Source organism: Phycodurus eques, chromosome 9, assembly GCF_024500275.1.
Source record: "Phycodurus eques isolate BA_2022a chromosome 9, UOR_Pequ_1.1, whole genome shotgun sequence".
NCBI lineage: Eukaryota > Metazoa > Chordata > Actinopteri > Syngnathiformes > Syngnathidae > Phycodurus > Phycodurus eques.
In genome coordinates this window covers 15,775,046-15,800,806 of record NC_084533.1, presented here as the reverse complement: position 1 = coordinate 15,800,806, position 25,761 = coordinate 15,775,046, and the positions used below count along the sequence as shown (strand labels likewise).

Genomic DNA, 25,761 nt, shown 5'->3' with positions numbered 1-25,761 from the left:
ATTTCACTGCTGTGGGCAATAGCTAAAATCTGAGCCCCAGGATTAAACAGATGCCATTCTAGGCCTTTCCAGCTCTCTGGATACCAACACTCTGGGAACTGTAGTTCAATAGCAGTGAAGACTGATGTCCATTGTTGATTATAAAAGCTTTCATAGAACACCAACCCCTGTGAGTCGTAGTGGTTTTTGGTCCTGTGGCAGAATTCCTTCCTCCTCCCATTTGTGAGTTATGCCTGTCACACATAGTTTGTTTTTAATACTGAATAAATCATTTGCTTTAAAAGTTAAGTGTAACTAAGGGAAACTATTATGCAGCTTTTTTGTTTTCAAAAGGCAGACACTAGATGGACATCAGTAGTAAGCCTTGAGGCAAATACGATGCCCCTATAGATGAGACCCAAAACACTGTCCCCTATTGTTTCAATCAGGAGGGTGAATTGTTTCATATGTAAATACAATTTAACTGTAATAATTTGACCAAATTATTCGCCTAAAGTGTATATAAGTAGTGAGTACTTAGATTAAGAACAGCTAACATTTCTGTGAAGGCAAGGTTGTCATTCATTAGTGTCATTAGATACAATAACACAATAACACAGCCTCTTTTGAAAAGTAGTAGACCAGCTATTAGAGTTAAAAGTGTTGTGCTGTCTTTGAATTATAAGACAAATTGTGACATGGCAACTAACAAAAACTAGGTGTGGGTTATTTGGTTTTATTATTAAGTTCATTCTTAGAATGTTAGAAGATTTAACCCATGCGAACCAACACGGCCATGGTATGGGATGTTGAGCTGCTGTACTGTTCTCAGCAGAATCTCTGCTCGTGTTCAAGTATTGTATTTCTTGGCTGTAGTGCTGCTGCCACTCTCCTATCCTTGTGCCCACCTTCCCCCAATTGCAGTAAACAAATAAGGGCAGCAGGCCTGCTCTTTTAAAAAAAATTTTTTTAGTCAAGTTGTGTAATGTAACACTACCTATATTCTGTCACCATATAATGGGCCACGTGTATACCATCACACTTATTTTTCCGCAGTGTCATTTTTATTTAGAATATTTTTTGTGGATGACAGGTTGTCAATTAGATAATTAATTGATCTCCCTTTGTGCTCATCACTGTGTATTTTTCCAGGTGGAGTCCTTCATTTTGGACCAGGAAGATCTGGATAACCCCATCATGAAGACAGCATCAGAGTTACTTTTGTCTAGTGCAACAGACGGAGTCGATTTGAGGACTGTTGATCCTGAGACACAGGCCCGACTTGAAGCGCTACTAGAAGCTGCAGGTACAATTGCATTACCTACATTTACATAACTTGACCACCACCCCAGTGGCTGAATGTCAATGTGCGCAAAAGATCAAATTTATGCCCTCAATTTCTAAAACTATGACTTTCCTTTTATTTTCCCTATCTAATGTAAACAAGCAGCCCTTTGTTTGTAGAATACCTCAGGGTGAAATTGGAAGAAAAGAGCACATTCTGGTTCTGCAAGTATCATATCAACACAAAGTTTCAATGGGATTTAGGAAAATTAGTTTGGAGGTTGTAATTGAGGAGTTAGAAAGTATGTAGAGTAAGCCATCAGGCCTAGGTGCCCTGCCCTTTTTTAGGCTTATGAACATTATGAGGCAGATTAACCCCGCAACATACTTGAGCCTCCAATGCATGCAGAGGGCCTGTGTGGAAAAAATACAGGCTAATCTTATCCTAGGCCTATTTCTCCTAGACTAGTTTGCACAGAGGAGATTGTAACCTAAATTGTTTAGAAACAAAAATACGGATTTTTTTTTTATGTTAGGGATTGGATTGTTCATTATATAACCGCTGAAAGGAGATCATATGTGTAAACAGTCCAGAATAATCTTGAGTAGTATGTTATTGTAGTATGCATTTACCAAGTGGCACCGTTCAATAACTGTTAGGCCCCATGTATTCATTCCTAGATTTTTGCAATTTATATTTAGGGCATTGTGGGCATAAAACAATTCATCAATATAATATTGTTTAGTAATTTGTGACATAGCTGCTGTGTGTTTGTAAATGATTAAGGGATGTTACTGAAAAATCTGGAATGGAGTTTCCCCATGGTTCTCAGATATATTCAGAGACTCATTTTGCACGTATAGTTTCCTGTCCTGAAGTATGTCAGGTTGATTATCATACCAATCAAAGGAGTTGATTGTTAAATGTGCCGAACAATTGCATACAAATGAAGTTAAATTAGATTGGTTACCATTTTGTTTTTGTTTTTTTTCTTTACATTTAAAACAATTGTTAGTGCCAATATTGCATATCTATGTCTTGCCTAGTAGTAGTATTTGATACAGTTGAAAGTTGCACTTAGGAGTTCAATGACATTTGGCCATTTAATACCCTCATTTAAATAGATGAAAACATTTTTTTTCAACAGCTTGAAAACTGGAAAAGACAAAAGGTTACATGTTATGTTTTCAATAGTTAGATATGTAGCAATTGTTTTGTAAGCAAAACCTCGCAAGACTGAATTTATATTAGCCTGGTTTACATGGAGGCTTGTATTTCGATTAGAATCGGATGAAAGCCCAAACCGAATAAAAATGCTCCAAATAAACACCTCATTTGGAATAACCAGGCTGAATTTGAATGGAATTTCATTCGGATTCAATAATGGTTGATAATGGTGGAATATTCCTTTTGCCAAACTGATCAGAAGTATCTTTTCGTCATGTAAACCGTGAATCAGAATGGTGTTGGGCTGTGCTGTCTGCGCATTCTGTCTTTTCATAAAATACGCAGTGACGCCATCATTTACGTACTTTAAAAGAAGGTGGCATCCAACCAGAGGTGGTCTGCCACAGAGATATTTTTAACAAATTGTAATGTTTAATCAATTGCTTGATATATATAACACAAAATATTTTGTACCTGTACAGTACTAGCAACTAATTTTGTTACCAGACACATCAGCACTGCCTGAAAAGAAAATTTCCAATCATGATTGAACATTTTGGTTGTTTTGGTCAATTGTTCTTCTCTGGTGGGTTGGATGGGGGCGAGTCACGCGACCACAGTTGTGGACCTGCAGCCCCAGCAGGTGGCTCTGGCTTTTACCCTGCAGCTGAATCCAGCCTTTTTAGCATGGAAGAGAATGCGAGAGTAACCGGGTGTGTAGATGTGCCACCATGCAGTGCCTGTTGTCTTAGCTTCTGCAGCTTTTCGATCTTCATGTGTCTTGTATCATTTCAATTTAGACCTGATTCACATGGCATCTGCTGACTCAGTGCACGGATGGAGTGGGTTGGGTCTTCTTTAAAATAGACTCTGCATTAACCTGGTTTTCGAGTTACACCTGTGTTCTGAGCTAATATGCCGTACAGAAAACTATTAATGCTCAACTTCCTAAGCCTTGTTTTCTCTGAACATGCGACCATTGTGAAATCATTGAGAGCCAGACTAAGTTCATCTTGAGTCAGACGCTCAGTGGTGGGGAAAAAAAGAGAACACATCACTTGAGCTTGTCCATGGAGGGGCTGACAATTTCAAAACAACCCATTGGTTTTTTTCTTAACATATCTCTAGTTTGAAAATGTACACTACTATACAAAAGTGACTAAATACTGGTGAAAAATGGTTTTGTTAATTGGAAAAGTGCAGATTTATCAGATTAAATGTAGGTCATTAGCAAAAGTGGCTTTTTCCACATGCTTGCTCTTTCCCCACACCCTCTTCTTTGGCTCTCTTCCCCTGACATGACAAATGCACAGATGCAGTGCAAATGACTTGTTTTTATTCCAGCTGTGCGTTTATCCAATTTCTTTTTCTCGCACATTCGCTACCTGTTACCCATCTATAATTCACACTGGACAAGGCCTGTCTCTAAACCCTTGTTACTAATCTGTCGAACTATCTTGCTCCATTTATTGGTCTATTGGATGTTTTGTAGATCGAGTAACAATAAAACAGTTTTTGAGAATCATAGATGAAATATTGAAATTAATGGAAAAAAAGTAGTTGAGCCACATTAACAAATGCTTGTGTGTGTGTGTGTGTGTGTCTGTTTTTCTCTCTGTGTGTGTGTGTGTGTTTTCATTTCCTCTTTCTGTATGCTGCTACTAACCTTGGATTGGTTTGGCTGGACTGGACTTGCGCCCTCATCGGATCTGGTTTGATTATGCTCCCCTGTGGTTTGCCTTGCCCTCTGCACCTCTGCCCATTGATGTTTGCCAGGCATTGGTAAACTTTCCACTGCCGATGGTAAAGCTTTTGCAGACCCTGAGGTGCTGCGACGACTGACGTCATCTGTGAGTTGTGCCCTGGATGAGGCTGCAGCTGCGCTGACTCGTATGAGGGCCGAAAACACACTCAACGCTGGCCAAGCTGACAAGTATGTATCTCACCCGTTTGGGCTCTTTGCACAGAATGCTGTGTCATCATATCCTTTGAAAATATTACGGCTTACCCTCTTCTGGTTTGCTGTCCCACGACAGCTGTGTAGTCATAGTTGTAATCAGCAGAGTTATGAGCCTTATAAAAGATCGGTTTATTTATATGTATTTAAAAAGAAAAAAATAATTCCAAAACCAAAACAAACAATACCATGAACATTGTTGTGTTCAGATGTACACATCGTCATTCAAATTTAACGGCGTCTTAACCATCCACAGATTTCCCAAAGGTTTAACTAACTCATGATTACATATATTTCTCTGTCCGTTTTCTGAACACCGCAGTGCAAGAAAACATCAAATTAAAAGAAAAAATAGATTCATTAAAGAAAGTGTTCCGGGAACAAAAAATTAACTCTACTTATGGATTGCAAAGATTCGCCGTATCTAAAGATGACATTTGCTTCTATTAGGTAAGTTGGGGAAAAGCTACCCAGAACATCAAACAGCCTTAAATTTATACAGGGAGCTTATTTCGTGCTGGAAATGTGAATACTAACATTAATAAAATACCAGATGCATATTATATCACTAACCGTTATTGTTTACTAGCATATTGATAACGTATATGTAACATAACCACAACATTAAGAATATTAATTTCTCCCTTTATATCACGGATTTAAGAGGAGACATTCATTTTCAAGCACTTCGCTAAATTGCCGCTCGACGCTTCGGAGGAGGACTTATTAGAATGATGTACATCTGTGATGGGCAAGGACAAAACCACTCTTCTGCAACGTGGGAGATTTTGTGTAAAAAGCCTGTTGTCACTGGTTCTTGTTTTCTACACTTTATAAGACTAAGCTATGTGATGTATTTGTTTAGTTGTGTGTTTGTGTTTGCTGTGGTTTTGGCCACACAAGTATATTTAAAATGTTTTTCGCATGTGTACAAATTACATTTTAAGTCACTGAAAACAAATATTTTGGAAAACTGGTCCAAAATAACTTCTCAGTTTGCATGCGGATGGTAAAAACTTTGTGGCCCCTTTATAGAATGTCCTAATGCATACTCCTTACATAAACCAATTTCAGTCTGATTTTATTTTTATATTGTTTTTTTTTTTTTTTTTTCAATTGTTAAAATTTTACTCAAGTGCCATATCCAGGAATAACTTAATTTGACTAGCAGTTGTCGAACTTATTTTCATCACGGGCCACTTCATAGTTAGGGTTGGCCTCAGTGGTCTGGTTATAATGGCGAAACCACATAAATATGTAAAAGTGCTGCTTGAAGTTACTATCCAACACTAATAAATATAATGCATAACAGTAATAATGCGACCCCTCTCCAGTCTGCTCAGCTGGGAAGGGGGAAAAAGTGTCTCGGGGCAGCTCTCCTCATTACCTGAAAACTTGTTTGGTTTGTGACAGTTTTGTTGTCTTTGCAAGCAGCCAATCATGTTGTAGCGGAACTCCAAGGAAATAGCTCATTATCGGTAACCGACAGATTTGGCAGTTATTGAAACCTTGACTTTTCAAAACTGCGGTGTACATTCAAAGCGGTAATCGGCCCATGCCTATCCATGAGCTAATGTGAATTACAGGAGTCATTGATCATTGACACTTCAAATGCAGCTAGCGGCCTGGGCTTCACCCCTCTATTGCTTGGGCAGCCTGTCGCTTCGCCGTTGCAGCAGCTGGTGGACCAGCATATCTCTATGCAGTTTGAGGGGGCCGGGCGGTGGTGACCTCTCCTTGCTCGGCCTTAGCATATTCCTAAACAGAGGAAAAGAAATTACAGGATTCCATCCATAGCTGTGAGGGGGATTTAAAATCTAAAATAACCATTTAATGATGAAGATTCTACCCCATGGCAGACATTTTAAAATCGCACTCCGATATATATCACAAAGTTTACTAAGGCATGCAAACTAGAGCGGGCAGCACACTAGTTTGCTTTCAGGGGCCACATAGAATGACTTAGAGGGCTGAACTTGCCACTTGTTCTCGATAGGCTTTTGATTTGCTCATAGTATACTGTATGTCCTTATGGTTAGGGACTCTTGGGCTTGGCGTGCTTAATTGCCGTTATGTGTTCTCATGTGGACAGATACTTTTTTTTCCTTCTCCCCAGGGTGGGGACAATTAATTTCATTTTAAATGTACTTGTATACGTGAGCATATGGTGGCCTTCTTGGTAAACATAATTGTGAGGCGTATGTGTGTTCACCTGTCACAGTGGCAGTAATTGTAGCAGTCTGGTTATTTTCAGTCGTAGTTTAGCGGAGGCGTGCTCGGATGGTGATGTCAATGCTGTGCGCAAACTGCTGGATGAGGGGCGAAGTGTCAACGAACACACAGAGGAAGGGGAAAGCCTGCTATGTCTAGCGTGCTCGGCTGGCTATTATGAACTTGCACAGGTATGTAAAATCGGGATGCGAGATGACATACTGTTCTCAAAATTACAGCATGTATAGAATCGAATGTCTTTGCCTTGAAATAATCTTGCTTTTTTGTTTTGGTTGTTAGACTATTTGACAGTATCAGTGGCTTCTACTATAAACATATATTATTTATTTTCTCAACCAGGTCTTGTTGGCCATGCATGCTAATGTGGAGGACCGGGGCATAAAAGGGGATATAACGCCACTCATGGCCGCAGCTAGTGGAGGCTATGTGGACATTGTCAAGCTGCTTCTGGTACACGGAGCAGATGTAAATGCACAGTCCTCCACAGGTAACTTCACTTAATATCTTTACAGTTTTGTTTATTTGTGATCTCGTTGGGTTTTTGTTTATTTGTGATCTCGTTGGGTTTTAATCTCCCTGCTGTCTTTTTTACCTCCAGGCAACACAGCTCTGACGTACGCATGTGCTGGGGGCTTTGTGGATGTGGTGAAGGTGCTACTCAAAGAGGGTGCTAACATCGAGGACCACAATGAAAACGGACACACACCTTTAATGGAGGCAGCCAGTGCTGGCCACGTCGAGGTGGCTAGGGTACTCCTAGAGTATGGTGCTGGCATTAACACGCACTCAAATGAGTTCAAAGAGAGTGCTCTCACACTAGCCTGCTACAAAGGTCAGAACCAATTTGACCAAAATTATTCCAACAATAGATTATTCAACAATTATTATACAACAACTGTTTAACGTGTTTTCACACATTGCAGGTCACTTGGATATGGTGCGTTTTCTGTTGGAGGCTGGAGCAGACCAGGAACATAAGACTGATGAGATGCACACAGCACTGATGGAGGCCTGCATGGTGAGCATCTGACCCAAATCTTTACTTTCTTTGGGTCATTAAAAACTACAGACACTGTTACACATTTTGTTCAAACTGGGGAATTTTCCGCCCTTATGTTCGAGTCGCTGTTTTAGACAAACGGTACGGTAGGAACGGTTTTGCAACGCCTGTGTAATTGCTGTTGTGATTTCCGGAAAGGCAGAACAGGGCTGTGAAATTTCACACTCTATACTCACTTCTCTTGCTGTGGTGTGTTGAAAGCAATTTCGCTGTCAGATGTTGTGCGTTGCAGCAGATAGTGGTGCCGATGTGGTCAGACCTCTTAATTATCTGATTCTAGAACACTAGGTCTCACAGTTGTATCAATATCCCTGCTTTGCTCTGCTCCAGGTTGAAAGGTGGCTAATTGCTGTTGTAATTCTGATACAGCAATTTTGCGAAATGTGTAAATAAGGTGTGCATATTTTTTTGTTTTAACTTCTGTTTAGGAGTGCAATAAACTCCCATTTATAGTTTTGTTTTTTTTAGTTTTACCCCTTCCACGATCTTTAAACACATTCAGAGCTCCCAAATATTACGGAACGTCCGTATTTTCTTATGAAAATCACTGAACTTTGACTTGTTACTGCCGTAACTCTGATTGTTATGGATACTGGGGAAAAAAATCCAGCGCTTGACATTACCAGCGTGTCCATTGATTTCCTACTGTGTCGTTATTGTTCATTTGGAAACTAATACTAGTTTTTCCACTGAACAATCAATGCATCAATTTGGAAAATTAGACGAAGATGCATATTCAGAGATGCCAACGGTTCTGATTTGTCCATTTTATTATTTTCGTTACGGGCATTTGCCATGTTTCTCTGTTCCACACAAGGGTTAAATGTTCCGAATAGTGAGCGAGAGTGGGTATCACGTGATGCTTGACGTGTACATGACTTTTGGCTCATACCGATATCGGTCTGATCTGTTTTCAGTGATAATCATACATGCTGTACTTATTTTGTAGTATGGAATGTTAGAAAAGGCTTGATCAAGTAACATTAGTTAAACAGAGAACAATAATCAGTATTAGGTGTGAGGAAAAACTAACTCATTTATTAAACAATGGGTTATATAAAGTAACTGGTGTGCACGTCTTGACTGCTCAGTGTGGAGCATGCAATGAGATGCACGCAGTAACAAAAAAAGTAGACGTCACGATTGGATATTGTTAATAAAACTCGTTTTTCACAAAATTTGAAGAATATATGCCTGAGAGTATTTTTATATTGCCTGTTTGTACAGTCCCCTCCAAAAGTATTGGAACAGCAAGGTCAATTCCTTTGTTTTTGTTGTATACTGAAGACATTTGGGTTTCAGATCAAAAGATGAATATGAGAAAAAAGTTCAGAATTCCAACTTTTATTTCATGGTATTACATCTAGATCTGTTAAACAACTCAGGAAAGAGGACCTTTTGTCTCAAGCCACCCACTTTTCAAGTGAGTAAAAGTATTGCAACAGAGATTATTAAATTTACTTATATTGAATAGCATTTAATATTTGTTGGCATAACCCTTACTTGCAATAACTACATCAAGCCTGTGACCCATTGACTTTACCAGATTGTTGCATTCTTCATTTGAAATCCTTTTCCAGGTCTTTACTGCAGCCTCTTTCAGTTCGTTTGTTTCTGGAGGTTTCTCCCTTCAGTCTCTTCTTCAGGAGGTAAAATGCATGCTCTATTTGGTTAAGATCTGGTCATTGACTTGGCCAGTCTAAGACCTTCAACTTTTCCCCCCGATGAAGTCCTTTGTTGTGTTTTGGGTCATTGTCTTGTTGCATGATGAAGCTTCTCCCGATTAGTTTGGATGCATTTTTCTGTAAATTACCAGAGAAAATGGTTTCGTAGTCTTTAGAATTCGTTCTGCTGAAACTATCACACTATCAATAAAGACGAGTGAGTTTGTTCCAGAAGCAGCCATGCAAGCCCAGGCCATGACATTACCTCCACCATGCTTCACAGATGAGCTTGTGTGTTTTGGATTATAAGTAGATCCTTTCTTTCTCCATACTTTGGCCTTTCCGTCACTTTGGTAAAGGTTAATCTTGGTCTCATCAGTCCATAAAACTTTGTTCCTAAACGTTTGTGGCTCATCTCTGTATCCATCCATCCATCCATCTTCTGTACCGCTTATCCTCACTAGGGTCGCGGGCATGCTGGAGCCTATGCCAGCTATCTTCGGGCGAGAGGCGGGGTACACCCTGAACAGGTCGTCAGCCAATTGCAGGGCATATATAAACAAACAACCATTCGCACTCCCATTCACACCTAAGGGCAATTTAGAGTCTTCAATCCACCTACCATGCATGTTTTTGGGATGTGGGAGGAAACTGGAGTACCCGGAGAAAACCCATGCAGGCACCGGGAGAACTTGCCAACTCCACACAGGCGGGGCTGGGATTTGAACCCCGGTCCTCAGAACTGTGAGGCAGATGTGCTAACCAATTGTGAACCGTGCCGTTAGAATGGGATATGTCACCCTCATCTGTGTACGTCTTTGCAAAATCCAGTCTGGCCTTCCAATTCTTTTTGCTGATGAGTGGTTTGCATCTTGTAGTATAGCCTGTATATTTCTACTCTCGAAGTCTTCTTCGAACAATGGATTGTGATACCTTCACCTGTGCCCAGTGGAGGTTGGCAGTGATGTCACTGACTGTTGTCTTTGGCTATTTCTTCACACCTGTAAAAATGTTTCTCTCATCAACCGCTGTTAATATCCTTGGCCGACCTGTTCTATGTCTGTTGCTCAGTACACCAGTAGGTTTCTTTTTCAGGACATTCCAAATTGTTGCATTGGCTCTCCCCAATGTTTGTGCAATAGCTCTGATAGATTTTCCCTCTTCCAGGTTCAAAATGATATGCTTTTCTCCCATAGACAGCTCTCTGGTCTTCATGTTTGCTTAACAGCAAATGCAGTTTCTTGAGTATGCAACAAAAACAAAATTGAATTGACTTGGAATTGACCTTGCCATTACAATACTTTCGGAGGGGACTGTATGACTTTATACACCTTTTGTGTACCAATGTTCATTATTTTGAGAGAGATAAGTGCAGCGCGTTTTTTATTCATTGTGTGTTAGCTTTGAGCTAGCGATTTTTGTGAACAAAAATGACGAAATAAATGAAGACTGATGTATTTAAACATTTAATAAGTGTGTTTTTTTTGTTTAATTTTACAGTGAATTTAAACTGGAATGTCAATAAATGACTTAGCCAACTGACTCAAGGGGAAAAAAATAATCACTCTTATTGCTTGCTACGATGGTAGCACCTTAGCAACCTGTTCTTGTGATCACATGGGCTCTGCAAGCCGTCTGGGCGCTGCTGGATCGAAGTCCTGGAGCAGTAAAATCTGAGGTTTTAGATCCGATCCGATACTCGTTTTTTTTGCTGACATAGGACCGATTTCCGATCTCAAAGATCGGATCAGGACCCCCCTACCTGCCAGACTTATAGTTTGGAGAATTCATTTTTGTCAAGCCCATTTATGCCGTAGTATAGCCTACAGTAGTCATTTTATTTTGTTAACATTTAGATCGGTCTGTTTCAGTGCTGGGTGATTAATTGATTTTATCGTTTAATTTGAGTTAATTGTGTATTTATTGCAACAGCAGCAAGATCAACAGTTCTTGAACAGTATAACTTGTAACATACTGCACGGATTATACGCATCTGTTAATGCAAAACTTCTTATTAAAAATATTAGTGTTGTTTGCAGTCTTTCTGGTGGTTTGTGTTTGGTTTGACTGAGATGCAATTATTTGTAACAAAAGCAAAATGTTCCTGACAAAATATTCAGAATATTCCTGAGGTGTTAATAGGGGCTGGAATCTCTGAATTTTTATTCAGGTGCTTATCTCCACATTCTTTGTGTGTCTCGCTGTCCCAGGATGGCCATGTGGAGGTGGCACGGCTGCTGTTGGACAGCGGTGCGCAGGTCAACATGCCAGCGGATTCTTTTGAGTCGCCTCTTACCCTCGCAGCTTGCGGAGGACACGTGGAGCTGGCAGCCTTGCTCATAGAGAGGGGAGCCAACTTGGAAGAGGTTCGTGGAAGACATCCATAAAATCTGATATGCTAAGATTTTAAAATGCAGTCAAGTAGGATGGTCACGATAAAAAAATTCTAAGACAATATATTTTCCCAAAAACTATCATAATAAACAATGTTGTTTTAATGCTTCTGAAATCATGAAAAATAAGGCCCTCCCTTATTTTTATTATATTTAATTTTTTGCTTTTAAATCATTATTGTTGTTGTTGTTGTTTTTTCCTTTCTTGTTTCTTTCTTAAATAGTTTTTCTTTACTCTGTGATATGGATCCCCCTGGGTCTGAAGTAAAGAATAAAGTCCTGCATGACCAGCCTGGTTTACATGGAGCCTTCTATTCCGATAATCTGTTTAGAAGCCCAAACTGAATGAAAAGGCTCCATATAAACACCTCCATCGGAATAAGTGGACCAAATCCAAATGTAATTTTATTCGGTTTCAGAGGGGTGGAGTATTCCTTTTGTAAATTTTCGCCATGTAGATGTCATTCAGAATAGTCGGGAAAAGCTGTCTGCTCATGCTTCGTCTCGACGTAAATGCGCGTTGATCTCATTGTTTACGCACGGTGTAAATATGGCGGCTCCCGACGGAGCTCGTATCCGAAAATAGGGAAAAACGTGTGGTGGTGGTCACAGTGACTTTAATTCAAGGATTGCTTGAGGTATGTTCACATACTTTTAATACGATACGGCTCGCAAGCAGGCAACAAAACGTTATGTAGCCTAGAAAGCTAGTGCTAGCATTAACGGTTGTACGTAAACATGTCGGCGTTCTGTCGAATCGTGCTCTAAAGTTTCGGTGTCTGAAGTAATTTAATTCCAATAAAGTAATTTAATTACAGTAAGTTAGCCCCCATTATTTCTGTCATGTAACGTTGGTTTGACCTGACTGATTAGAATACATGACCTGAGTAGAGAATACTTTTGAAAATACTCAGTATACAGTACACAAGTCTATACAGTAAATTGTTGTCCATTTTTATTTATCAAACGCTATGTCGATATAGTAATTATTGTGACAGGCCCACAGTCAAGTATGACCTACATAAAATGTATGCATTGTTTCCTGTTTGTAGTCATTAGTGTAAATAGGGCTGCACGATATTTTGTTTGAGCATTGTTATCGCAATGCACGTGTGCCATAGTCACATCACACGGTCTGCTGCAATGTTGGTGTACTGTAATAAACAGTGAATCAATTGTCATATTAAAAGTGACCACCTGTTTGGAGATGCTAGTGCATGCATGTTTGGATTAGCACCCATGTTACAGTAAATTATAATGCTTTAAACAACACTCGAAGCAGCCCGGAGTGTTGTATACTTATCTCCTTGTATGATAACTATGAATGAGAACGTAATTGTAAAAATTGCTTAGTAAGAAAATTTTTATTTTTATCAGAATGCTTTAGTTAAAACACTGTCTGATCATACTGTGATGATAAGGAATTTGTTTTGTACAATAAGAATAAATTATTTTATGATAGTCAGCCAGAGCTGCGATGAATGCAAAGTTAATGTCCTTTCACCATCGTTCCTTTCATACTGTGTTGCATGTTTTTGTTTGCACATCAAGGACAAAAGTCCTGTTTTTGTTTTAATTCCTCATTTAAAAAAAAAAACACCATTCAAGCAAGTTTTTCCTCATGTTTTTGAGATTGTAGGGTTAAAGCTGCAGCTGGCTACTATTGTGGACTGAATGGGTTGCAACAATGAGGAAATTAAGTGCCAGTATTTTGAGGGTAATAGCCCATCAGCAGCATATTGAGAAAAAGAACTGAACTAATTCGTTTTTGGACCGGTGAACTTAGTTCAAGATTTTGAATTATGAACTGAACTAGTTCATTTTTGTAACGATGAACTCAACTTTGAACTAGTTCGTGTAGAAAATAAACTTTCCCAACACAGATCCTGTATTATTTCACATCGCAATATATATCGCAGGTTTAAAAAAAATCGCAATGTCATTTATTTCCAATATCGGGCAGCCCTAATTGTAACACACACAATTCTCCAGAGATGAGAGACTGCAGGTGTAACTCTATCCTTGAAGCGATAAAGCCTTACCCAGTTTGACACAGTGTGGTCTCCATCCATCCATCAATTTTCTACCGCTTATCCGGGTCGGGTCGCGGGGGCAGTAGCAGTAGCTTTAGCAGGGACGCCCAGATTCCCCTTTCCCCAGCCACTTCATCCAGCTCTTCCGGGGGGATCCCGAGGCGTTCCCAGGCCAGCCGAAGGACGTAGTCTCACAGTGTGGTCTCATGTGTACGTAATGTGATGGAAACTTTTTATACAATTCGAAATCCAACAGTTGAGAAACCTGGCCCATTTTTTAACCAATACCTCTCAGCTTAAGGTTTCTTAACCTCAAGAGACAGCCATTTCATGAGCAAAGCATTCAACATTTGTTTTGCAGTCACTGTGACTGTCAGAGGAATCGCATTTTCACACAGGCACATTTGGACTGTTAAAGCACTGCTTCAAAAATAATATAAATGGAGAAAAGATGCAATTTGTCATTGCTTATGCTTGAATGTTTTAATTAACACTAATATTGCATTTTCTTGCTCAAGGCCATGGATGCAATGTCTTCTAAAATAGTTGAAGTCTATGTGGAGTGAGACGGTGCAGCATGTGTTCTTAACACCTGATGATGTTTGTTTGTGTCCAGGTTAATGATGAGGGCTACACTCCCTTAATGGAAGCAGCAAGAGAAGGCCATGAAGAGATGGTTGCACTTCTGCTTGCACAAGGTAACAAAGCTTTTTCCCATAAAAGCTACAAAATTGTGGCAAACTGTCAATTATTTTTTTCCCCCTGCATGAGCTCTCTTTTGAGTTCATTACACTTTTACCATAGTGTGAACTCATTATTTGATATTTATTTGTCTTTATGTAAATTTAAAAAAAAAATTAATTCATGTCGAGGCAGGTATTTTTGTGTGTTTGATTTTCCTGGAATATATGGTGCTCTGTATATGTAAAAAAAAACAAAAAAACTGACTGCTAATGACGATGATGATTTTTTATTTTATTTTTTGGTTTTTGTCCAGGTGCCAACATCAATGCCCAGACAGAAGAGACACAGGAGACGGCGCTTACTCTAGCATGTTGCGGAGGCTTCTTGGAAGTGGCCGACTTCCTTATCAAAGCAGGGGCTGACATTGAGTTGGGCTGTTCCACTCCCCTCATGGAAGCGGCACAAGAAGGCCATCTGGAATTGGTCAAATATCTACTGGCGGCAGGTGTGTGGAAAGCGTTGAGGCAATCAACAGAGCACTTTCAATGCCAGATTATGCATCGGTGCATTAAAACATTTCACTTTTGTCATTGTGATTGAGAACGTTTGTCTGCTTTTGTAATTCAGGGGCTAACGTTCATGCCACCACAGCGACTGGTGATACAGCGCTGACATACGCGTGTGAAAATGGTCACACGGATGTTGCAGATGTGCTGCTGCAGGCTGGAGCCAATTTGGTATGCTCTTACTATATACTCAAAACACTGATGGTTTGCGTAACAAAGGCTTTCAGGATTCATATAGCTATATTCATTTTCATATAGCTAATTTGGAAATAAGAAAAACCTAATAATATCTTGTATCTTCCTCCCAGGAACATGAGTCTGAAGGGGGGCGGACTCCCTTAATGAAGGCAGCAAGAGCGGGGCATCTCTGCACAGTACAGTTCCTTATCAGCAAAGGTTTGTTGTTTACAAATGTTGTGATTTCAATTTTTTTTCAAAAACAAATAAAACGTGGTCTAAAGGCACTTATTTTTGTAGGTAAAGAAAATATAAGTGTTCCGAGAGGCATTATTATTCAGAAAAACATACTTTGCATCTATCTAGAATGAGCAACCGTTTGTTTTGAAAAAGTACATTTTCCGTACACTTTGCATCCATCTAGAATGAGCAACCGTTTGTTTTGAAAAAGTAAATTTTCCATACTGATGCAGCCGGTTTGAATATCTGAATGAAACTATTGCACTTTAATGCTTTTTTTCCCCCTCTCTGTCTGATGTCCAGGTGCTAATGTGAACAGAGCTACTGCCAATAATGATCACACAGTGGTGTCTTTGGCCTGTGCTGGAGGACATCTGGCTGTTGTGGAGTTGCTGCTGGCACATGGGGCAGACCCTACACACAGACTCAAAGTATTGTGCATTTTCATGTGTCAGTGGAAGCATGTTAAAGATTATTCTATCAGATATTAACAGTATCTTTCCCTATTTGTAGGATGGCTCGACCATGTTGATTGAAGCTGCTAAGGGTGGCCACACCAATGTTGTGTCCTACCTGTTGGACTATCCTAACAACATCCTTTCTGTCCCAGCCCCTGATCTCTCCCAGCTAACTCCCCCCTCGCAAGATGCTTCTCAGGTGAATAGAACAACTGTATTATGCATGTTGTCCGAATACATTTTTATCCTTTTTGCTGTAAAATGATAATTTCCTGCTGCAGGTTCCGCGTGTCCCATTCCAAGCTCTCGCTATGGTGGTTCCCCCTCAGGAGCCTGATCGAGCTCCATCAAACATTGCAACACCCCCCCCTGTCTCGAGCAAAGGTATTGTGTGCCTATGTATCTCCAAAACTTTAACAGGAATATGATTAGATGAGCTTTAGAGCCAGAGGTGAGGGAACGTCATAAACAACACACCTCTGCCTGTTTAGTGCTAATCAATCCAAAATCACACTTTCTCTCTTATGTTCATCTTCAGGTTCGTCAAAGCAGAGACAGGCAGCACTTCAGCCCAGCGTCCCCAACTCAGTTGGCCGGGGTCCTGAAGCAGAGTCTCTGCCACCCTTCCACCTGTGCCAACCTCTGGAGTGCATTGTGGAGGAGACTGAGGGAAAGTTGAACGAGCTAGGTCAGCGGATTAGCGCTATTGAAAAAGCCCAGCTTCAGTCGCTAGAACTCATCCAAGGGGAGCCACTCACCAAAGATAAAATCGAGGAGCTGAAGAAGAGTCGAGAGGAGCAGGTAACTCATTGCCAACTACACAGTCCCAGGAGCTTGCTCAGTCTGTTTTTTAGTACTGGGTCATTGGATTTCCTCTCTGATCTTAGTTATGTTATAGACATGTAGCTTGGAATCTCAGGTTAAATTGTTCAAACAAAGAGGTTTGTCGTCTTCTCAGGTTCAGAAGAAAAAGAAAATCTTGAAGGAGCTGCAGAAGGTGGAACGCCAGTTGCAGCTAAAAACACAACAACAGTTCACCAAAGAATACATGGAGGCCAAGGGCTTAAAGGAGGAGCAGGAGGCTGGACAGAGCCAAGGCCCAGGCCCAGGGCCTGGAAGTACCTCATCTCTTCCTGGGTCCCTTCCTCTCATGCCAGCTGACCTTGTACGCTCCAGCTCCGACACAGATGAAGAGGCAAACAAAGATGGGGAGCAAGATGAGCTGCATGGAGAGGATGAGGAAGAGGTTCATTTTTATTCTCATCACTTTGAAATAGTTGTTTTAATTATTGCTGTTGGATGACAGTGGGTTCATAAACTATTTTCTTCTTACACTTATCAGGATGAGGAAGATGATGAGGAAGATGATGAAGAAGATGATGATGATGACGATGAGGAGGAAGAGGAGGAAGAGGAAGAAGTTTCAGAAGATGAGGCAGATGGAGAAGAGGACGATTACACCAAGCTTCCTCAAGTGGACACAATCCTCTACAGAGATGGGCCACAGCCCCCACAACAGCCTCCACTGCCCCTCTCACCACAGGCCCAACCACAGCCACCGCCCCCACCTCTCCATGCGGCCTTCGTTCCTGTCCAGCCTCTGCCGGACTACAACCCAGCAGATTACCCAGGAAGTACCAGTCCCGACCTCCAAAGGGTGCTGGTAGGACAGCAGATGCTGGGCCAACAGCAGCAGGGTCAAGGTCAACAGTTGTCTGGGTTAGGTCCTGCAATAATACCTCAGCAGGCCCCAGATGGACTCATGGTTGCTACACCTGCACAGACGCTCACAGATACGCTGGATGACATCATGGCAGGTAGGTGCATGGCTCTTTACTTGTGACTGAAAGTTTCTATTTTCTATGAAATTGTCCCATTCAGGGTGTATATATGGAATAGAACAACATTGTGGAGCATGTCTCACAAAAAAAGGTTACATTCACAATCTTATGCTTCTCCAAACTTTCTCTATTTTAGCAGTGAGCAGCCGTGTGCCCATGCTGAACACAACCACTTCACCCACTCCCTTGTCCCAACCACCCACACAGACGACTGCCAACATCTCCTCGCCACCATCTGTGCTACCCCTCTACCCCTCTGTTGACATTGATGCACATGTAAAGCACTTTATTTGCCAATATACATACACATTACAAGTGTAAGTGAAAATGCTAAAATAAATAATGATGGAAATGATCTGCTCAGACGGAGAGTAACCATGACACCGCACTGACGTTGGCCTGTGCTGGAGGACACGAGGAGCTTGTGTCTGTCCTAATTGCACGGGGAGCCAACATTGAGCACCGTGACAAAAAAGGTACAGTGGAACCTCGGTTCACAAATTTACCTCATACTTTGGTGAACTGAGGTAATGTTTCCCCTTGAAATGAATGCAAATGCAATTAATCCCTTCTAGCACCAGGACAAAGTTAGGTTTACCTTGTTTTTATTGGTGTGTAGTTAAAATTACAGTACAATGTAAAAATACACTTTATTATAAAGAAATAACACTTTTGCTAGAAAATCACTGTGGAACTTAGCCTTTTATGTGCTCAACAAATGGTCATGTGAGCAGGACTTTAAAAATTACATAAATTGTCAATAGCGGGGGGAACATCTCGGCACCCTATTTTAAATGTATAGTCATTTTTAACCTTTCAACTTAACTGCGCACTTTTAAATTACCCTTATTTAACATTGCGCTGTTGTAAACGACTGGTCAAATGCGTGCTTTTAGCATATTTTGGGAGAATGTGGGTTCTTCCCATTTTATGCTGTTTTTAGTCTGTATTTTAATTTTTTTTAATGGATCTTGTTTGTGCACTATTGCTCTGAGGGAGCACCCCCAGTGCAATGAAACTCAAGACTCTTCTATTCCAGTCATTTAGAATGATCAAAACAGTTTTCATTAGCCATTAAATGTTCATATTGACTGTTCTTCTCAGGTTTTACCCCTCTCATCCTGGCTGCCACTGCTGGCCATGTTGGAGTTGTGGAAGTGCTCCTCGACAAAGGGGGTGACATTGAGGCTCAGTCTGAGAGAACCAAAGACACACCTCTCTCCTTGGCCTGCTCAGGGGGACGACAAGAGGTACAATAATCATGTATTCTCATCACACTTTATTGTACTGGTATTCTTTAAACTTTTAACATATTTGTCATTATTTAATCAGGTTGTTGAGTTGCTGCTGCTACGGGGAGCCAATAAGGAACACCGCAATGTTTCTGACTACACACCTTTGAGCCTTGCAGCCTCTGGGGGTTATGTCAACATCATCAAGATACTCCTCAATGCTGGAGCTGAAATCAACTCCAGGTGAAGGCACCTACTCTAGGCTACCTACATCTTCTCTCGATAGGTTCACTCTGATCATCCATCCACCAATTAAATCTTAATGACCAATGATTCATTTATTAAACAATGTATTTTATGATGACCTTTTTACTTAAGTGTTCTCGGTACTGATCTACAATATCTACTCTAGCTAATTAAATATTTAATTAAGCAAATCAAAACTTGTTAGTCCACTTGAGTTCCTCACAAACATAGTTCTAATCACAACACAAGAAATTATGGGCGTGTGATTAATGTGCAATGGATGGGAGACAAATATGCAATTAGATTTACTACAATTACTGCATATTTAAAGTATATTGTGGTTTGAAATCCAAATCTTATGTATAATATTGGACCTCATAATGACACTTAACAGTTTAGTTCATTAAAAAAAAATATTTTTTTTTTAAACTTTCCCACCAGGACTGGCAGCAAACTAGGAATCTCTCCTCTGATGCTGGCAGCAATGAATGGTCACGTACCTGCAGTGAAGTTGTTGCTGGATATGGGCTCAGACATTAATGCCCAAATTGAGACCAACAGAAACACAGCTCTGACCCTAGCCTGTTTCCAAGGACGGGCTGAGGTTGTTAGTCTGCTGCTCGATCGCAAGGCCAATGTTGAACACCGTGCTAAGGTGAGTAATTGTTTTCGTTTTATACATTTAAATATTCACGTAAAATTTCTCAATGTTTTTGAATTACGTCTTGAATAGAGCAGCAACAACCATGTGTCTTGCACAGAAGGGCTGCACAATTAATCAAATTTTAATCGTGATCACGATTTTGGCTGCCACAATTGTATTAATGTGCTCATCGGTGATTTTAATATTTCTCCCACAATTAAATTGTGATCATCGGTGATTTTAACATTTAAAATGGCGGCATTGCTGCATATGAAGCCCTTTCTCTACCTAGTCAGCCAACCACCAGGGGGTGAACGCATGGTTAAGGGTTCATTAAGCTGCCTAAATATCAAGCAAGCAGAGCCCAGTGCACCCTGCAGTTAGAGCCTCAGTCACTCTCAGTGGAAGTACGAAAGTGAGTCATGCAGAGAGAAGCAATAAACTGGAGATGAGGAGCTAGTGCCTTGGAAAGGGATCAACAATCGTTTTCTGGACATGTTTTGATTCAAGTGATGTTAAACAAGAAGTCCTATATAAAGAGTGCAGCAGAGTTGTCTACCCCTCAAGATAAGAAAACTAATCTGTTCAACCATCTAAAAAAATGGCAGAAAACATTACCAGCTCAAAGTACCGGACAGGAAATTTGTGATCCCCTCCCCCAATTATTTCTCCAAAGGGCATTAACTACACTGTATGAACAATTACTGCGGCTGCACAACGATTTTGTACTATGCATAAAGGTAACATGACCAATACACTGCGAGGGCCAACTTCAAGATAAAATCCTAACAAGGCATTGATGTTCAATATATTATTTGTGAAGCTTTTATTTAGAAGTTGATTTCCCCCCCCCTAACATATGAGGAATAATCGTGATTACAATATTGATCAACATAATTGTGCTTATCATTTTGGCCAAAATAGTAGCCCTATTGCACAGATTAAATAAGATTGTGATTGTATTTTGTTGCTTTTTCCAATAACTTAATGCCTCACTATATGCAGACTGGGCTCACTCCTCTGATGGAAGCAGCCTCAGGAGGCTATGCCGAGGTGGGCCGTGTGCTGCTGGATAAAGGCGCTGATGTAAATGCTCCACCTGTTCCCTCATCCAGGGACACTGCGCTTACCATCGCTGCTGACAAGGGTCACTACAAGTTTTGTGAGCTGCTTATCAATAGGTGAGTACTTCCCAGTTAATTTGATGGCACGATCGCAATTTAAGATTAGTCACGTTGCAAATACGTTTTTGGCCGTCAGTGTTTGTCTTTCTGTCCCTCTGTGTGCCATTAAGAAATTTCAGAACCATGCTTCAGCACAATTTACCTATACAGCGGATCCCCATTATTCTCGGAACGTCCCCCGCTTATTCGCGGTATATTTTTCCCCCGATTCCCGTTTTTAAAAAAAATAAATAAATAAATTATTACCCGCCTATTCACGTTAGTTTTTTTTCATGGCAGTTATAATGAGCCGTAATTATTCACAGATTTTCTCCATTCACAGTTGAGCCCTATCCCCCACGGATAGCAAGGGTCCACTGTACTGACAGTCATTGTGTAGAGCTGATAAAATGTTGGAAAACAGTTTAAAAATTAGACTGGTAGATGGCTCACTTGTTCAAACATTGTAAGTCAAATATCCTGCCTGGTACATTTAACAAATATTTAATATTTAAGAAATGGCAGATGGCGAATAGCTGTGCAGGTGTTATCGCTGGTTTTCATTAGGGATACGTAACTATCGGACCAATAACTGTCGGGCCGATGTTGGGGAAAAAAATTACGTCACACTCATCGGTCTGAAAACTAAAAAACTGGACCGATAACAATCACCGTATCATTTAGCAGCACGCTGGTTGCCAGCGGGAGCCGTTTGCATTGGACAGTCAAAAATAGTCAATATCTGTGGTCAATTAGCATGTGATTGCCAGCACTTGCTGAAATTAGGAGCATCCAGTGACTTTGAGATCGTAAATACGACGCTCGCGTCCTTCGAAAAGCAGCTCTCGGCAAGACCTGGTGGCCAACGAAGCAGCGCCGACAGAGGAGTGAGGGGGGCGGTTTGGCTGCATGCAGAAGCACGTTTGTCGCGGTGGGCTAACAGCTAAGGTAAACAACGCTAAGCCCTGCAGAACGCCGCTCCTACACATCATCCTTTGCAACGTTCACTCACTGGATAATAAATTAGATCATCCACAAATGGAATTAACATCCAAACACATAACGGCCCTCCTGCGTTTGACGGGGCAAGCGCAAGTCCATATCCACTAAAGATCCGCGACTGCCAGCTAGCTATTGTAATTATGAAGCTTCCAGCAGGATCAGTTCTCCCTCAAGTCATCTTTGATATCCTGAATGCTATTTGGTCAGAACAATTAAGTTCATTTTCTCATATGCATTTTATGAATTTAGCTTTTAATGCAATTCCAAAGTTCTCTAATTTATTTCTGTGAATCTTAATGCTGCCACAATTTTGCAGGGGTGCCCATATTGATGTACGTAACAAGAAAGGAAATACGCCTCTTTGGCTGGCAGCAAATGGCGGCCATTTTGACGTGGTCCAGCTCTTGGTGCATGCAAGTGCTGATGTGGATGCAGCTGACAACCGCAAAATTACCCCGCTCATGGCTGCTTATCGCAAGGTGCCTTGTGGTCACTAGTGGTTATTTCATATATGGCCTTTTGTATTTGATCTGGTATCTGACTTTTAGTTGATTAACTTTATATTGTAGGGTCATGTAAAAGTGGTGCAATACCTTGTCAAGGAAGTCAACCAATTCCCATCAGATATTGAATGCATGAGATACATAGCCACCATTGCTGACAAGGTAGGTATTTACTGCAATTCATTTGTGACATCAGACAATACATGGGCTTTGCCACAAAAGAAATAAAATGAAAGTTAAATTTTAATAAACTCTTGTTCTCTGCAGGAGCTTTTGAAGAAGTGCCACCAGTGCATGGAGACTATCGTCAAAGCCAAAGACCAACAGGCAGCGGAGGCCAACAAAAACGCAAGCATTCTCCTCAAGGAACTAGATCTGGAGAAGGTAATGCCAGCCTCATAGCTCTGCTTTGGGAGTTGACAGCATCAAAATGAACTGCAGTGTTACTCAACAAGGATCTTTGTGTTCTTCACAGTCACGCGAGGAAAGCAAAAAGCAGGCTCTGGCTGCCAAGCGAGAAAAGCGCAAGGAGAAGCGCAAGAAGAAGAAGGAGGAGCAGAAGAGGAAGCTCGAGGAAGAGGAGGGGCAGAAAATTAAGGAGGATTCATTGGATATGCAAGATCTGAAGGAAGAGTCTGCTGAAGGTGATTTTAATTAATTTAGTGTCTTGGATTAGAAATGCAGAGGAAATTTCAGCCTCAATCTTGTGTAGACCGTAGCAAGTGCAACAGCATGATCAGTTGTATTTCAACAGCCTTAAAACTGCCAAGGCCTAGCACAGTACTATTTGATGTTCAATTGAGCCATTTTGAAAAGTATTTCATTTTGCCGACAGTCCATGGCAATCAAGTGGATTCACTAATGGGGATTATGAATGGTCATTTTGATTACTGAATCAGAATCATCTTTATTTGCCAAGTATGTCCAAGAAAAAAAACAAGGAATTTGTCTCCGGTAGTTGGACCCGCTCTAGTACGACAACAGACAGTCAATTGACAGAGAACACTTTTGAGACATAAAGACATTGACAAAAAACAGTCACTGAGCAATCTTAGTGACGCAACGGATCATCTTTGATCCGTGCGGATCACGCTCCACGGTTCGGTACACACGTGGTCCGTGAATTGGTCCAAGAGTATGTTCACGCAGTATGGAGTAGGGTTGGGCATCGTTTCAGTTTCAGCGATTCCGGTTCCTCATTTTGATTCTGGTTCCAAACAATTCTCGATTCAGATTATTTTAGGGGACTGGGTCAAAAAAGTTTGCATGGTTTAAAGGGTGTCCAAATTATGAACATCCATTTTCTTAGCAGCCTGCAGAGTAAACTAAAATGAACATTTGACTCGGGGTTCTTTATAACCAGTATCAATATCAAACCTATGAAATAAAAGGAAATGTGTGTGGAACAAACCCAATTGACTTAATACTCAATTATTGTTTCATCTAATAATTAAATATAGCATTGTTAGTTATTTGTGACTGTTTTATCACGTCAAATGGTTTATATGTGAAAGTTTAACTTGACTTCCTGTTTTAGGCATGTAGCCTTTTATTTTGAAGGGTTTGCACCGGAACGCAGCATTTTGGCACGAAAAATAACTTCACACGACACTGGTAAAAACTAAAGTAAAACGAAAAAAAGTAATGAATGGAACCAAATGCTCAGTAAAACGTTGATTCCTTTACCTACCCACCAATGAGACACAAAGTTAGTGTTTGTGATACTGTGAGATGTTTTTGTGAATTTTGTCCCAGTTCATTGTGATGTGAAGTTGCTAGTTTGACCCTTGCTGAAGTTTTAGCTCAATGTTAAGCTTCCAATGTGGCTTCTACTTTCTTGAGTATGGTAAAGTAATTTATATTTTTTTGTGTCTGTCATCAGCTCTTACATTGGTTTGAAGACTAAAATAAGTGCAAAAGTGTAACCCATCGTTCAACTTGTTAGGTTCGTCAATGTTGGCATAGATGTAATTTATTGTTTCACTCACCCAATTGACTGAAGTTCTGCGCGGTGTAGGCTGATACTCAGAGTGGGAGGGATCACGTCAGACTTCTACAAATTGTGAAAGCCTCCTTTGCACAATATAATCTTCAAGTGTTGCACTGAGGTGACTGGTCATTTATTTTAACATAGTTAAGACACACCTTTGTTTGCCACTGATGTTTGGCACAAGCACGTCTTTGTGCGCGTTCTTCTTTGTTCGTTTCCGCCACTTCTTCTTCGGGGTCGGCGGACTGTAGGCATCGAAACTGCGAACGGACATTTTTTAGTTTGAACGATTCCGGGAGAACCGGAATGTTACTCCTGGTTCTCAATTCTCGATGCCCAACCCTAGTGTGAAGTCGCCTTCAAATCTCTATTTGTGCCCCGGAAGCATTAGCATGAAAGGATTCCACAGCTAGCTAACGTTAACTAATATGCATTTTATTTGGAGATACACTCTTGCATAATGTGATTTACCCATGACTAGTCCATATTGCTATTTTGAAAACTAAAATCACACCTTTTCCATGCGTTGGGTGTTTGGATGTCTGCTTGATTAGGGCTATGTTTAGTCCTAGTTTGGCGTGAACCAAAGCGGCTGCAGCAGATATAGGCTTTGCCGTATTATCTATCCACTGCAGTTGACTGTCAATCATCACATTGGATGAGCGAGTTCGGGGGGCTAGAGTGGAGTGAGGGGGCCTGAGTGTGTGTGTGTGTAGATGAAACTTCAAACTACACACAAAATGTCCGCTACGGAATTTTGGTTGATCGGATGAGTCCCCCCCCAACCCCTCTCCCCCGCAATGTTACAGAAAATCGGGAATTGGCGAGTTATTAACGAAGGATATAGTGTGAATAAGGGAAGGCGGAACTGCAAATATGCAGGGAGTCCACTGTATAGCTATGGAATAGAAAATGTAAATTAAAAATGACAGGCGTAAAATCATCATACTGTGTGTAGTCAATGTACTCGTTTCTCACATTTACTTCTTTCTTCAGAATCGGAGGTTCCTATTGAGCCTCCCAGTGCAACCACCACCACCACCATTGGGATATCTGCCACCTCAGCCACTTTCACTACAGCTTTTGGTAAGAAGAGAGCAAGTGTCGCCACAACCCCGAGTACCAACCGCAAGAACAAAAAGAACAAGACAAAGGACTTGCCAAATGAACCTATAATATTACAGGACCCGCAGGTGAGTAGCTATTTTGTGCCTTATACATTCAAGAGACTTGAATCTTCAATTTT

At 40.8% G+C, this 25,761-nt stretch overlaps 1 protein-coding gene across 6 annotated transcripts in view; it reads left to right on the top strand.

The window, feature by feature from the left end:
• Positions 1–25,761, top strand: part of ankhd1 (ankyrin repeat and KH domain containing 1) — a 37,615-nt gene that overhangs the window by 1,851 nt on the left and 10,003 nt on the right. For 2 of the 6 annotated variants that reach the window (XM_061685319.1, XM_061685317.1), the window contains exons 2-29: positions 1,132–1,285; positions 4,208–4,364; positions 6,643–6,790; positions 6,960–7,107; positions 7,219–7,452; positions 7,544–7,638; positions 11,555–11,710; positions 14,387–14,468; positions 14,768–14,959; positions 15,082–15,191; positions 15,329–15,416; positions 15,741–15,868; positions 15,951–16,094; positions 16,177–16,279; positions 16,434–16,696; positions 16,854–17,141; positions 17,238–17,712; positions 17,873–18,012; positions 18,101–18,212; positions 18,841–18,986; positions 19,069–19,211; positions 19,656–19,869; positions 20,863–21,038; positions 22,339–22,501; positions 22,592–22,687; positions 22,793–22,909; positions 23,001–23,169; positions 25,512–25,708. In XM_061685319.1, the coding sequence (XP_061541303.1) occupies positions 1,132–1,285; positions 4,208–4,364; positions 6,643–6,790; positions 6,960–7,107; positions 7,219–7,452; positions 7,544–7,638; positions 11,555–11,710; positions 14,387–14,468; positions 14,768–14,959; positions 15,082–15,191; positions 15,329–15,416; positions 15,741–15,868; positions 15,951–16,094; positions 16,177–16,279; positions 16,434–16,696; positions 16,854–17,141; positions 17,238–17,712; positions 17,873–18,012; positions 18,101–18,212; positions 18,841–18,986; positions 19,069–19,211; positions 19,656–19,869; positions 20,863–21,038; positions 22,339–22,501; positions 22,592–22,687; positions 22,793–22,909; positions 23,001–23,169; positions 25,512–25,708 (4,638 nt within the window). The other 4 variants (XM_061685318.1, XR_009769164.1, XM_061685321.1 and 1 more) reach the window with 4 other exon arrangements.